General features: G+C 34.8%; 1 protein-coding gene across 6 annotated transcripts in view; it reads right to left on the minus strand.

Annotated features, from left to right (window-relative positions):
• Nucleotides 1-16,370, minus strand: part of PPP4R3B (protein phosphatase 4 regulatory subunit 3B) — a 65,754-nt gene that overhangs the window by 16,592 nt on the left and 32,792 nt on the right. For all 6 annotated transcript variants that reach the window (XM_045446099.1, XM_045446102.1, XM_045446104.1 and 3 more), the window contains 4 exons: nt 7,425-7,556; nt 6,260-6,362; nt 2,730-2,771; nt 524-682 (listed from right to left, as the gene is read on the minus strand). In XM_045446099.1, coding sequence (XP_045302055.1) covers nt 524-682; nt 2,730-2,771; nt 6,260-6,362; nt 7,425-7,556 — 436 coding nt within the window. The remainder of the gene's footprint in view (nt 1-523; nt 683-2,729; nt 2,772-6,259; nt 6,363-7,424; nt 7,557-16,370) is intronic.

The raw sequence follows: 16,370 nt of genomic DNA on the forward strand, positions 1-16,370 counted from the left end.
AAAATTGTGAAGAGGAAAGGGAAGTTAAAAGTTTGGCAACCATCAACTGAAGCAAATATTGGCATTTAAGTTTGATTACTACCGGTTCAATTGGTCTACTGAGGGGGACTACTCCTAAATTATTTTTACAAGTTCAATAAATAACCCGAGTTACGCAAAAATATTTCAAGGCTATATCTCAAAAGTATAAAAAAAAGTCACCAATGAATGACAGTGTAATGAAGCGGATGTAAAAGACAGTAGGACTTGTTCTATTAGTGAAACGCTGTTGTTGTACATGCTATTGTATCACGACTTAAGCCAATTCAATCCAAATGTGAGTAATATGTGGGTGGGAAGCACCATGACCTATTCCTCCTGTCCTTTAAATAAAAGATTAGTACTTCTCATAAAATCATCTCTTTAATAGCATATATACTGCTAAAAAAAATAAAGTCCAATGGGTAACTTCAGGGTTTATCTCTATTAAAAATGTTGTTCCTTAAGATATTTTACAAGAACATTCATTTAAAGTGTTACTTACACAAGGCCAGGAAAGTGTGCTTTGAATTCATCAAGACCAAGACTCTTCTTAGCAAGTCCTTGTTCATAATATAGTTTTTTATGTGGTATGTGTGATGTTCCACGCAAAATGTGAGTAGTTCTAAAATTAAGGCAAGCAGCTGTGCTGTTTGATAATTATCTACAAAGAAAGTCATCATATGAAAATAAAATAAATATCGCAATTCATCTAAATAGAATAAAGCTTATGTCCTAGATTTTAGAGCAACAGTAAAATTCTATTTGCTCCTCATTTTTATATCAATTAAAGAAGCTACGGATTTTTACTTTTTCATTAGCAGACTCCCCAAAAGTATTATCAGTTTTACTGACTAAATGGATACTTTCTAAGGCTCTTGTATAAAATATTTATGAATATTAAGAGGAAAGAAAGTCTAAATAAAAATCTACAAACATGATAAGAAAACCGTCATTGCACTGAGATCTTCTTAGTAGTGTTTCCTTAATATGTGCTATTACTATTAATTAACCGATAAAAAGAGTCCACAGTAAATAGCTCAAACTTTTTCCCCATCACATGGTGCAATATAAATTTCCCCAGTAAAATAAGTATGTTTTAAAAATTCATTTTTGAGAGAAAGAGAGCGAGTGTGCGTTCACGAGTGGGGGAGGGGCACAGGGGGGACAGAGGATTGGAAGCAGACTCTGTGTTGACAGGAGCAAGCCAGACGCGGGGCTCAAACTCACGAACCATGAGATCATGACCTGAGCCGAAGTAGGGCACTCGACCGACTGAGCCACCGAGGCACCCCAATATGCTTTCTTTAAAGACACCTTTAAGGAAAGGACATTTTTGGCTATTTGAACATCAAGTGAAAAATATTACATCAATATTTATTTTTAACAATAATCATTTTAACATCAAATCATGATATCCATGAGATGCCTACTGAAATAAACTACACTGTTTTTTTTCCCTCAAGAGGCTTTGGTGTCTACATTCATGAGATTTCAAATTGTTTCCTGAACATCAAAATTGAATGTATGTCAAAGGCTCATGTCAACAATTACCCACACCTATTACAAATGTTTTAGGCAAGAAATATTAAGCCGTGAGGAAATTTTGTAATTACAGCTTTACAGAGTAAATCTAGTCCAACTATTGTATTTTTGAAGAAGATTACAATTATAAATAAATATTTTATGCAACTATGATCCTATCAGGAATAAATCAGCATTCTTTTGATAACAGAATAGCCATTAAAAACTGGGTCACCTGTTCAGTTTTTAAGTGGCTGGTTCAGTTGGTTAAGTGGCTGATTCTTGATTTTGGCTCAGGTCATGATCTCATGGTTTGTGTGATCAAGTCCTGTGGTGGATCTGTGCTGAGAGTGCAGAGCCTGCTTGGCATTCTCTCTTTCCCTTTCGCTGCCCCTCCCCCACACTCAAAATAAATAAATAAACTAAAACAGAAATACAAAATACAGTTCTGGTATTTCAAAGATCCCTCCTACTTTAAATGCAAGTAAAGAGTTTTACTTGCTTCAGAGCAATCTGTGTAACCAACACCACAACCAATATATGAACTAGTCCCTCACCATTAAAAAAACTCTCTTAAACTCTCAATTCCCAAATTTTATTTACAAAGATTTTGTACCAATGATCTGCAGTGTTAATAAATGTCTTGTTTTCACATTCTCAAATTAGGACATGAAATTACTCATGATATCTTGAATCCAATCTCTCCTAGACCTTTGATGAGCCTGGCAGAAAAGATAGGATGCTAGGTGCACACAGCATATTTTCCATACTCCCAGCCCCACACCTGCTATGCATGTTCCAAGCAGAAGCAACAGTGTTTACACTCACATTCATAAACAATACCTAAGCATAATGTTGTCATCAATACTAGTTCCTAACTGGTCTTAGGATTTCAAAGATAAGAATGAACTAAAATCCTCAATTTTCAGATATCTTCTCAAAAAAAAAAATATCAGAAAATAAGCTCTAAATTTACAAAAACAAAAAATTCCAACTGGTTTTCTATCTTTTATATTGGAGAAAGTGGACCCTTTTCTTTATTATAAAGAAAAAAGGAAATATATTTTTTTAATTTCATTTGTTTGAAAATATGCCTTTCCTAGCCTTGTATAAATAAATGCATTATACTCTGAGGAAAAAAAGGCTTTCACTTTGTATTAGTTCATAAAATAAGAATTTATACTTACCAGGGCAAATCGTGCTGTTCTTGTTAGATCCAACTATATTATCTAATAAAAAAAGTTAAAGTCAGTTCAGTAATAATTAGATCACATTTTCCTAGTACTTTACAACATACAAAGCATGTCTTTGATCATAATCTCATTTTACCTGGATAATAATCATTAAGAATTAGTTGTGAGGAGAGGGTACGGGGGTGGGCAAAATAAGTAAAGGGAGATACAAGGTTCCAGTTATGGAATGTATGTCACAGGGATAAAAGGTACAGCACAGGAAACATAGTTAATGGTACTGTAACAGCACTGTGTGGTGACAGATGGTAACTACAACTTGTGGTGAGCACAGCTTAATGTATACACAGACTCTTCAACGTAGCACTGTGTATCAATTATATTTCAATTTAAAAAATTTAGTTGCTTCAAATATACCTGTATCTGCAATTGTTTACAGAATTGGGTGCAGATGAGGAATTATTAAAAGACAATATCACAAGTATTCTGATAAAAGAAAGTGAGGTTACAACCAGAGAAAAGAATGATACTTCTTTTACTTCTCTTAGCCATCCTCCAACAATTAGGACAGGTCTCTCTACGGAGGAGTTTCTTCAACTCCAGAATAACACATATGTTAACAATTAGTCATTTATGCTTTGAATTTTGAGAAAATAAGACATTATAAGTTCTGATTTCTAGGCACATGGCTTACAGTACATTTGTGTAGAAAAAAATAAGACTATCACACAGCATTGTGTATGATAAAAAATCTGGAAACAAATGTACATTAGAGGCAGAAAGGTTAAATTACAACATACTCATAAGAGAATATTATGTAGGGATTAAAAATAAGAACTCTAGCTATCAATATGGACAGATTTCTAAAAAGCACTGAGTAAAAGAAAAAAAAATTGCAGAATATGAAAAACAGAAATTAATTCTTATCAAGTTTGAAAACATGAAAAATAATACATTATACATGTCATAATAATATAAACAGACATGGGGTGATAAACTTCAAATTTAGCATTTCTTGAGGGATGGGGGAGAAATGAGAATGTGGGGAGAACAGGAAACTCCAACAAATCTGTAACTTATTTTCTTTTCGAAAATATTTGGAAAAATATGTCAAGTTAGTTTTGATAAAGCCAACAGGAAATATATGGGGGTCTGTTATACAATTATCTAAATATTTTTGTATGGCTGTAAGTATTTTAAAATAAAGATTAAAAATTTATGTTAATTTATACATGTGAAACCATTCTGCATGAAAATGTTCTGCAACATGTTTTACCCAACTATATATTTTTGGGAACTAGTCAGATGATAGATCAAAATTCAATTATTTTAATTGCTATATAGTATTCCATTATATGAATATACCATACATTCTTCATTTTCCTACCATGAGCAAGGCACCAACATCCTTGTACCTGTCATGCACATGCATAAATGTTCCCTAGGGAAATACAAATCAAAGCCACAATGAGATACTACCTCGCTCATGTCAGAATGGCTTACATTAACACCACAAGAAACAGGTGCCGGCAAGCATGAGAAAGGGGAACCTCCTGCACTGTTGGTGGGAGTGCAAATTGGTACAGCCATTCTGGAGAGCAGTATACAAGTTCCTCAAAAAACTAAATATAGAACTACCCCAAGGATCCAGTAATTGCACTTCTAGGTATTTACCCAAAGGATACAGAAGTATAGATTCAAAGGGGTACATGCACTCTAATGATTATAGCACCATTATTAACATTAGTAAATGTCCACTGAATGATGAATGGATAAAGAAGATGTGGTGTGTGTGTGTGCATGTGTGTATCTGTGTCTATATATCTGTATCTATTATCTACATGATAGAACATTACTCAGCCATCAAAAAGAATGAAATCTTACCATTTGTAATGACCTGGATGGAGCTAGAATTAGAATGTATTATGCTAAGTGAAATAAGTCAATCAGAGAAAAATACCATATGATTTCACTGATACGTGGAATTTAAGAGACAAAACAGATGGCTATATGAGAAGGGGGAAAAAAAGAGGAGAGGGGGAAAGAAACCACAAGAGATTCTTAACGATGAAGAATGGAGGGTTGATGGAGGGAGGTAGGTCGGGGATGGGCTAGATGGGTGATGGGCATTAAGGAGGGCAGTTGTGATAAGCACTGGGTGTTGTATATGATGAATCACTGAATTCTACTCCTGGAACCACAACTGCACTGTATGTTATCTAACTCAAATTTAAATAAAAACCAATAAATAGTGTTCCCTAGGATAGACACTCAGAAATTGAATTGATGGTATTATGTAAGGTGTGCCCAGTTCACAATTTTATTACTTTAGTAAACACTCTCTTTCACTTACTTCTTAACTGACTCATTGAATGTGTCCCCCCTATTTCTCATTTCACCAGATGAGTTGTATGCTTATCAAAAAGTCCTTTGTTTATGCTAGTTATTTTTGGCAGTATGAATACATAATTTAAATACTGCAGACTGATGTAATATCATAAAAATGTAGTATCTATGGCTAAGCTGAATACAGTACAAGTAGAAAAACCAGAAGTTGTAGCTGATGAATTACAGGTGTAGTTTATGTGTGATAGAGGACATGGAAAGATGTTAAAAAGTACATAAAAAAAAAGGCTTGCCCCTCTACAAAATATCAGCAAATGAGTCAGAATTTAGAATAAATATTTGCAAGGGTGCATGGGTGGCTCAGCTGGTTAAGCCTCCAACTCTTAATTTTGGCTCGGGTCATGATCTTGTGGTTCATGAGATCAAGTCCCACGCTGGGCTCTGCGCTGACAATGCAGAGCCTGCTTGGGATTTTCCCCCTTGGGATTCCCGCTGTCTTTCTCTCTCTTTCTGTGTCTCAAAATAAAAATAAACATTAAAAAAGAATAAATGTTGACGGAGTTTTTTTTTAACTTTACAGAGAGTGAGAGAGAGAGAACCCCAAGCAGGCTCTGTTCTGTCTGCACGGAGCCCAATGCAGGGCTCGATCTCACAAAACATGAGATCATGACCTGAGCCAAAATCAAAAGTAGGACGCTTTCCAGACTGGGTCACCCTGGTGCCACATACAGAGTTAATTTTTTTAAACCATTCTCTGCTTTAATCAACTTTTTTGATTAACCCATCAACTTTTGATCCTTATGTTGTAAAATTAAAGAGTTTTTACTATACTGCCAAATTATCCTCCAAAATGATGGTTCCCTTGGATTTTCCAATATAGGTAATATACTGTCTACTCTTATTCTCGATACTAACTCTAACAACTCTGGGAACAATCTCCTTTTGCTAGGTGTTTATAAATCTCTTCCTCAAGGTGCAATGATTTTTGCCACATTTTCTGTATCATTCTCTAACACAGACACTCTGAAACAAGGGAAATCATGATTTTATACTGCAGTTAAAATTTTTCAGTATTAATTTCCCTGACATATAAAGCACTGAGGAGACATCTTGTTGTAGATTTAATACTCATTTTAGTCTTCAAAAACAGAAACCATAAGCAGATAAGTAAGAGACCGTACCCTTTTCACACTTGTCTTCTGAAGTATTGGTCAAAAGTGGTGCTGTGAGAACATGCATACAATGGTTGTAGAAGAAATTTAGAAATTCACTTTTTTCAGTTTTCTGAAATATACAGAATTAAAAAAAATACTTTATTATCTTTTAATTAATAAAATGTCTCTAAGAATTAGTGTAGGTCATACACAAATAACAGATACTTTAAGATACCCCAAAAAACTAGTTTTATGTTCAACTTGATATTTTGCAGTACTAAAAAATCAAATCTATTTCGTATTACTTATTAAATTAAAATGAAAGCCAAGAAAATGATGATAAAAAGTTTATCTGAGGAAAATTATTCAGAAGAATTTTTCTTCAAATACGCTTGTGATCTGCAATGCAATGAAGAATATCTATCAAGCAATGTGGGAGGAGCAACTTAACTGCTTAAACTTTGAAATTCCAGATTTCATAGCATATCCAAATATGAAAAAACACCAAATTGATTTATCAAGCCATCTGAAACAGGGCAGAATTTAGACCTATTTTTTTAAATTAAATTTATTATTTGGAAAATAATGCTTTTGATTTTGGCCACTATTTTTTATACAAATGGTCTCATAAATAAGTCATGATTTAAATACAACATACGTATTCTCTAAATATGAGGGAACTTTATAAAGAAAAAACATCCCAACATTTTGAGACAACTATTAGTATTTTGGAATATTTCTGTAAGTCTTTTTTTAATGACTTCTGTCTTACTACGCGGTTGAGACCATTCAGTACATATTAATTTTTAATATGATTAAATAACACATTAACATAAAACTTATCATTTTCGCCAATTTTACTGTTTACAGTTCAGCAGTGCTACATATATACACACTGTTGTATGCTAACTTCGAAGAACTTAAGAGAGGCCAAGGGCCATAAATAGAAAGGCTAAAGTTTTACTAAGGTTTTAGCAGATTACAATCTTGTATTTTGCCAAAAATAAACTGCTACAGGACCGTCACTGCTACTTGAATGCCAAGTGTACAAATACTTGTTTTTCAAAATTGTACAAATTTTAAAATATTTTATATTTACATATAATTTATATGTTTATACATAATTTATTATACATAAAATCATTTAAAACTGACTAGACTAAAACATTTTTATCTCAGAATAATTTCTTACATTAGTTGTAGCCAGCATGTTCTCTGGATCAATTAGAGTACGAAGAAGTCCCATTAACTGAACAGCACCTCCTAGCTCAGGATCAGTGTCACAGATCATTTGTTCAATTACTACATTAATGAGAAGGATATCCTGAAAGAAAACATATTTCCATTAGACCTGGTTTGGAGATAAGACAAATATACCAACTGAAAGAATAAAATCAGAATTATACAGAAAAAAACAAAGAATAAACAAACTTTTTAAAGCTTTTACATTCCTAATATTTTGCAAAACATATTTAAACTTTTAGGCACCTAATATCTTTCAAAATTCTATAAACACATGAGTGAAAAAACCTAGTAAAAAAAGCAGAGCACACTACAGCTTATGATAACCTCAGTATAGGGGAAGTGGGAAACAAAACAATTTACCAGTGATTCTTGTTCACTGGAAATTCTAACAGATGCTCATTCTAGGTTTCAGCCTCAGTTATGAGTTTAGAAGTTGAGTAAGACCACATATCTTGTGACCCTAAAACACAGATTGTCTCAGCTTTTTTTTTTTTAATTCTTTAACGTTCATTTTTATTTTTGAGGCAGAGAGAGCATCAGTGGGGGAGGGGCAGAGAAAGGGAGACACAATTAGAAGCAAGCTCCAGGCTCTGAGCTGTCAGCACAGAGCCCAATGCAGAGCTTGAAGCCATTAACTGTGAGATCATGACCTGAGCTGAAGTCAGATGCTTAACTGACTGAGCCACCCAGGTGCCCTGATTGTCTCAGCTTCTAACGAGAAAATCCTTTCTGGCAAAAAAAGGGGAAAACTCAGTACAACTCTCCACAGGAAGCAAGTGGGTGTGCACTGTGTTACATAATAATCTAAAGCTACACAGATTTGTTGTTACATTAGTTGCATGCTTTGGCATCTAGATTATGAAACTACAAAGCAGCCTGAAGATACAAAATCTGCTTTTGGCATATATTTTTAAGAAATCTTGGGAATTAAAATACAATACAAAGCGACTGTTCATGTCAAAGAAAAAAGTTTTCACATCAACTCAGTGGATCTGAGAATATGTTTATAACTGGGGGAAGAAAGGTAGTAACTAAAGGAGATGAACTAGGGAACTGCGTGGAATGAAGATGAACTTAAATTGGGAGAATTCTGTAAAGTAATAAAAAGAAATCTTCAGTATAAAGCACTTTTTGTTATTATTCTGTTTTGCTAGCCCCTCTCGAACTTAATATATTGTGATTTCCAAAAATATTTCCCTGTAAAGTTCCTTAAAATTCCTTAAATTCAGCGAAGAACCAACAAAACCATGTCACAGCAACTGAACTGCTCAAAATTAGAACCCTACCCCTACCATGTTTCAAAATTTGAACACCAATAAATCAATTGTCATGGCATTAGGAACAGAATAAAATCTCTTCAGAGAGTTATTATGAAATAAAATTCACAGACCTACATTAATAAATTCAGATCCAAGCCTCATTTCAATTAGAAGGAAAGATTACACATTAATCTGCTGCTCTTATTCTGATATGATCGGCAAAGCATAACTCATGTAAAATATCAAGATACTGCAAAAAGGTGTCAGCTAATAAACTTTCTTCAGAACAATGCTATGGTATTTACTTACTTTAAGTCTGTAAATATGTACAAATTGGATTCTACCAGTTAATTAGGGCCTCAGATAATTTGCTCAATTATATACAATCTTCTTTCATAAATTCATTCATTTAAAACTTGACACACACACACAAATCATAAATGATGAATTTAAGTTACATCTAAATGAAACCACAGTGGCAAGACAGACTTCTTATGGTATAGCTCATACACTGAAATGTCATTTTAAAATAGTCTTCAAACTTTCTGCTCTTCTCTCTTACATGCAATGTCTCACAAATCCTGCTTCCATCAATATCAATGCCAAACTCTGAGTCGCATAATTTAGTGACTTGTGGAGGTGAAAAAAGCCAATTTATATATTTCATAGAGAAACAGATGGCTATAGAGAACTATAGCCCTTTTACGAGATAAGAAAAGAACTGCCTTTCTCAAAGGCCTGTAAGACCTCCCTGCTAGAGACAGGTATATGCACCACTGAATGCTATCTTCAGAATGTTTTAAGATACTGAAACTTCACCTAGGAAGGGCACAGAGGTCAGTAGATAAATTGCAATCTCTAGGTTTAAAGATTATGCTTGGTGTAAGATCTTCAGAATCCAGAAGAAGCAAATAGTGGAAGCCTACTAAATAGTTGAGGAAGCTTAACTGTCAAGAAAGCTTTAAAATAAAGAACAGTCCATGACTGTTCAATCTCTTAAGACCACCACTGGGCCAGAGAACTCATACCAACAGAAAGTAAGCTATGAAGATTATACAGATGCTTGTAAGAAAGGCATCCTCTACTGCCCATCCCAGATGTAGCCACAGCTGATTGTGTCCTGAGAGAAGAAAGGCTTTGGAAGAAAACAGGCAAGGGAGATTTTTCAGAGACAGCTGGTTTGGTTAAGAAGTCTGAGCTATTGCTATTCTTATTCAACAAATAACTGATGGACCTATGCATCACAGTTGTGAACGAACGACTGCTGTATGTATGTTCTCCCTTTTCCAAACAAAAGCAGTTTAGTTTTGATGTTGAGGGCGATAAATTATCTTTTTGTTTATAGGTCATTGAAACACTAGGAGCCTTATCTGGACCTGAAGGACTATGTAATACCCAAATACTCTGGATGTGGCACTGGATACAAAAGTGAATGGAAACTTGATTTGTCTCCCTTGAGGGAAGGGTGGATGAGGAAAGAAAAATGTATATAAATGTTAGGTAGGTATAGAAGTAGACTGCAGTTGATACTAGGAGATGCCAACTTAGTCTCTACTCTCTTTGTTTTGTTAGCAGAGCCCAAATTTTGTTCAGAGAGGCAATGTACTTAGCTAAAACACTATTTCCCAGCATCCTTCATTGCTAAGGATAATTCACTTTTGGCCTATGAAATCCAAGTAGAATTGCTAAGTGGAACCTCCAGGAAAGTGCTTTAAAATGAAACACAAAAGCTAACTAGCCTTCTCCATTACTCTGCCCTCTGCTTTCATATTCTTTTTGCCTGGAGGTGGAATAGTAATCTTACAACCTCAAAGTAACAGACATTAAAACCAGAAAATGAGAATGACCAGCTCAGAAGATGAAAGTGATTGGGCATAACGAGATGGGGATCTAAGGGCATCTTGGAGTTGCTTCTCAACTTATTGCGACATTAACAAAATAAAACCTTTATTAAGTAAAACTATTTTAAGTTGGGTTTTCTTTTTTTGTATGATGAAAACACAACATTTAACATAATATCTACTCTCTTGGCAAAATTTTAAGTATATAATATTCTTAATTATAGGTACTATACTGTGCAGTAGGTCTCTGGGACTTACTCATCCTGTATAAATTCTATATCCTGTATATATATCCTGGGACTTACTCTTCCTGTATAAATTCGTTGATTAATACCTTCCACATCCACTGGCAAGCACCATTATACTCTCTGATTCAAGTTTATTTTTTATTCCTCATACAAGGTGTATCATGTATTTTTCCTTCTGTGTCTGGCTTATTTCACTTGGCAAAGTGTTCACTGGGGTTCATCCAAGTTGTCAAAAATGGCAGGATTTCTTGTTTTTGTTAAAACTGAATAATGTTCAACTGTACATGTATAACAAGTTTTCTTTATCCATTCATCTGCAGATGGACACTTTGGTTGCTTACATATCTTGATTATTGTGAATAGTGCTGCACTGAACATGGGAGTGCAGGTATCTCTTCAAGATCTTTTGGATTTATATACAGAAACAAGATTGCTGGATCATATAGTAGTCTACTTTAATTTTTAGAGGAACTTCCATAATGTTTTCTGATGGCAGCACCAATATATCCTCATCATCAGTATACAAGAGGGTCCTTTCTCCATATCCTTGTGAAGACTTTTTATCTTTTTATTTTTTGGTAACAGCCATTCTAAAAGATGTATGTGTACTTTGGAGAAATATCTATTCAGCTCTTTTGCCTATTTTCAAACTGGGTTGATTTTTTCCCTACTGAATTGCTGGAATTCCTTACATATTCTGAATATTAACGTCTCACCAGCAATTGCAAACAAATTCTACAGTTACTCCCAATCCACATACTATGAAATTGACATCAGAATCTATTTTTCCATATTGTGTAGCTATTAAAAATAGATATAAACTATAAATACAGTTATTCTTAATATTTTGTCTTTTACCTTTTATACTAGGGTTAAAACTGATTTATATAACACCAATAGAGTATTACTTATTCTGTATTTATCTACATATTTACCTTCACCAGTGATGTTTACACTTTCATATGCTTTCTTGTAGTTGTTTAGTGTTCTTTCTTTCATTTCAACTCCTTTTAGGGGCATCTGGGTGGCTCAATCAGTTAACCATTCAACTCTTGATTTCGGCTCAGGTCACGATCTCACAGTTTGTAAGATCAAGCCCCATGTCAAGCTTTGACCTGATAGCACGGACCCTGCTTGGGATTCTCTTCTCTCTCCATCTCTCCCCACCCCCCACTGGTTGTGTGCATGTGCACTCTCTCTCTCAAATAAACAAAAACTGGGGGAAAAAAAAAGAACTCTCTGTAGCATGTCTTGTAAGGCAGGTCTAGTAATGCCAGGTAAAGTATTCTCAGCAGTTTTTTCTTTCAGCACTCTGAATGTATCACCTTACTTTCTCCTGACTTCCATGGTTTTTGCTGAGAAATTTGCTGAGACTTAGGGAGTTTCCTCGTATGTGATTAGAGGTGTTTTTTTGTCTTGCTGCTCCATCACTTTTGACAGTTCTATAGTAACGTGCCTTTGTGAAGATTTCTTTGGGTTGAATCTATTTGAGGACATATAAACTTCATGCACCTGGATGACCGTATCTCTCCCCTGACTTGATGGTATTAGCCATTATTTCTTTAAATATGCTTTCTGCCTTTCTTTTCTCCTTTGAGGTTCCCGTAATGTGTATACTGTTTTTCTCTATAGTGTCCCACAATTGATACAAGTTTCCTCCACTATTTTTCATTCTTTTTTCTTTTGGTTCTCTGACTGGATAATTTAAAATGGCTTATCTTTGAGTTGTATGATTTTTGTTATCTGCTTGAGTTGGCTGCTGAAGCTGTTTATTACTTTTTTTCAGTTTAGTCAATGTATTATTCTTCAGCTGTACAATTTCTTTTGCTTTTTTTTTATAGTTTCTGTCTTTGCTACAAACTCTCATTTTGTTCATGTACTGTCTTCCTGATTTCATTTAGTTTTCTGTGTACTCTTACAGCTCACTGAGCTTCTTTATGACAATTATTTTGAATTATTTGTCAGGCAGTTCACAGTTTTCCATTATTCATAACTTTTTTTTGTTTCTTTGGTGGTATCAAGTTTCCCTAATCGCTGTAATCTTGCACTAATGTCTGCCCATCTAAAGAAGTAGTTATTTCTTTCAGTCTTTGCAGACTGGCTTTGGCAGGGAAAGTTCTTCACTAGTCAGCCTAGCCAGAGATTTTGGCTGGGTCAGCTGATGGAGTTCATTACTTGGGTAATGGACCAGTTACTGACATCTGTGTGGTGATGTTGAGAGCCCCTGCTCCTTTTCTTTGTTCTTAGTGATTTTTCAGTAATCTGGGTAGGACATGAAAGAAATGACCTTCATGGGTAATGTTCTGAAAGGCTGGGGATGTCAGACTCTCACTCACTTTGCTCTCCCTTTCCCCAGAGAGGCCCAGAGGATCTCTTCTGGTGCTGTGCTATGTTGAGAAGTGACAATGGTAAAGTGAAACAGTTCTTACTCTTTCCAATGCATCTTTTCTAATTTCCGTGCTCCACTAAAATGCTACAACCTTTAACTTGGACTCTGGAAGTCTCATGGAGGCATTCTTATCTGTTAATGGTTGTTAAACTGGTTTCTGTTGTGGGGATGAGACCTGGAACTTCCTATTCTGTCATCTTGCTGATGCCATTCCTGGTTTTTCTGATATATGAAGCCAAAGCCATTTTTAAGTAATACATTAATTCCTTATCCTCCTCTTCTGTAACAGGTCTCAACATTTCCATCATCACAGAAACTAGAGAGTACTCTTTAAAATGATTATTACAGTTTCATTGTTAAAGAAAAGGAAAAAAACAATCACACTTAGACAAAAAAAAAAAAAAAAAAAAAAAAGATGCAGGGGAGAAAATGGCAAAACATGGGAATTTCTCACAATCAAGAATACTAATTGCCACATACAATGAAAAGTCTTAAAACAAGTTGGCTTCTGAATCCTTGTGTCAGATGTGTTTATTTTTTTTTTTTAATTTTTTTTTTTCAACGTTTATTTATTTTTTTGGGGACAGAGAGAGACAGAGCATGAACGGGGGAGGGGCAGAGAGAGAGGGAGACACAGAATCGGAAACAGGCTCCAGGCTCTGAGCCATCAGCCCAGAGCCTGACGCGGGGCTCGAACTCACGGACCGCGAGATCGTGACCTGGCTGAAGTCGGACGCTTAACCGACTGCGCCACCCAGGCGCCCCGAGATGTGTTTATTTTTTAATGTGACCATGTGTCACTTTAATGAAACAAAAATAATTTATTAAAGAAAACAGAGAAGAGACATGAATCCACAAACTTTCCAATTCTGTGATAAGGGCCAGACTTTTGCACTAAAATTTGCTCTGAAAATAAAAACAAAACCATACTTCTGCTTTTGGTCAAGATGGAGTGATAGGAACTAAATTTTTGTCTTTTACCTGGAACAACAACAAAAAGCTGGACAAAATATATGAAGCTACAAGTGGTAATACATCAGCCAGTGAAAGACACTGAGAGACAGGGAAAAAAAAGCCTTATGATACAGGTTAGGTTCTATTATTATTATTTTATTATATTACCGGATTCTGCCAAACTAAGTAAAAATCAATTTCTATAATTTTAGAATTAACCACAGATTTAGAGATTCTGTCTCACAGAGCAGTATAGAACAGCTAGACAGTCTTATTCCAGAGGTATACCCATCTCAGTAAACAATTAAAATTAGTCTACTGCAGTGCATGACTGTATCCACTCAAAAGTAACAGTATCTTTCAGAAACAATGAACAAATAGCTCCTAGGCAAAAGAATGAATGATTGAACATTCATCAATTAACTAAAAGTATCACCAACATTGTAAGTTGTCTGTAAGGCATGTTTCATTTCTTAATACAATAGAGCAAGCCCTGGTGAACAGAAGGAATAGCTGAATCAAAGGACCCAGTCTAACTGGGGTATAGCCAATAAGTAGCTATCTAAGTGACCTTATCAACTCTCCCTTATTAACTTTCCCACCAAGGCCCATTATTTCTCCAAAAGGCAGAACAAAGGGAACAGAAAATCACTGTAAGCTGGATGACTCTTTCAAAATTCAAGCCAGCTAGAGTTGAATTGTATAGTTTCTGTTTGCTAGAGTTCTTCACTGGCATTAAAATACTGTGAGTACAAATCCATTTCTCCTAAACCTGCTTCTCCAACAATGGCATTTATTAGGCTAGGAAAAAACAAAAAACAAAAAACTCATGCTCAAACAAGTGCAGCAAAATAATGGAAGATGTAAAACAAAACAAAAACAAAAACAAAAAAACTACTGGAAAATTCCTTCTTCAAAATCTAAATGATGACCTGATGCGCAAATAAACCATCACATAGTAACTCCAGTGAATATGTATCAATCTTGGAGCACCAAAATCTATTCAAGAGAACACGGTCTTAAATTTATAGATACACATTTTTTTAAATCTGCTCCCCCTTAAACTTATAGTTTTAATTAAGAGGGCCCAGTGACTCCCTCCCCATTAAAACCTGCTTATTCCTATGGTCTTTTTTTCTTTTCTTTTCTTTTTACTTCTTTTTACACTGCCATAGAAGCTTCTGCATTTGTAACCTTCAATTCAAAGTCAGCCTTTAAATGCCACCATCATTGACCTACAATATTCTAAGAAAGGGGTGTAAGTCAGGGGTTGGCAAACTACAAAACTACTTTGCTCGTTGCCTACTTTGTAAATAAATTTTTACAGTAAACCATTTACTAGAATACAGCTATACTATTCGTTTTCAAACCATCTACAGGCAGTTCATACTACAACGGCAAGGCTGAGTCTGCAACAGAGCCCATAAGGCCCACCAAGTCATATTTATGTTTTGGCCTTTTAAGAAAATTTTGCTATCCTTCACCTAAATAGCAACATTTAAGTAAATTTAACCAAGGTTTCAGGGAGATTTTTTCAAGGTTTTAATAATTTCTAAATCAAAGTTTTAGAGAAATGATATCCTCATTGGTTTCATTACCACACTTCAACCTCACACTATTCTTAGAAGCACATACTGGTTTTTAAAGTATGATATTGAAATACATTTTATAATCCACGGTATTAGACAGTCACTATCAGCCAAGTAGCAACCACGACAAAGTCAAATAAATATTTTCCACTAGCACTCTCTGGTAAGATAAAAAAAATATTAGCATCCATGTATCTTAGATTCCATGAATATAGTAAACAAGAAAAAAAGAATGACAGGAGTGGGAACATTATTCTGAAGTAGAATAAAAATAACTGATGGATATTGTGGAAACATTTTTTTTAAAATGTGAATGTAAGAATTATTAGAAAAAAATGCATGTGAAATTTGTTCTGCAACTTGAAGGCCTGCAAGTATTAGAGAAATAATACTTCTTTTAATCCATTCTGACATGTTAGAAGAATGCAAAAATAGCTCTTCAAATTCTACAGAACTAAATGGTCCAACTCCTTAAGTCTGTGCAATGGCGTAACAGTCTGAACAAAAATACCTGTAAGTTCAGTTTTTAAATTTGAGGGTATTTCTTGATGGGATGCACTGAAGGAAACGTTATTTTTGCACCATTCCTGTCACAAATAAATAACCTAACTCG

The sequence above is a fragment of the Leopardus geoffroyi genome, chromosome A3 (assembly GCF_018350155.1).
Source record: "Leopardus geoffroyi isolate Oge1 chromosome A3, O.geoffroyi_Oge1_pat1.0, whole genome shotgun sequence".
NCBI lineage: Eukaryota > Metazoa > Chordata > Mammalia > Carnivora > Felidae > Leopardus > Leopardus geoffroyi.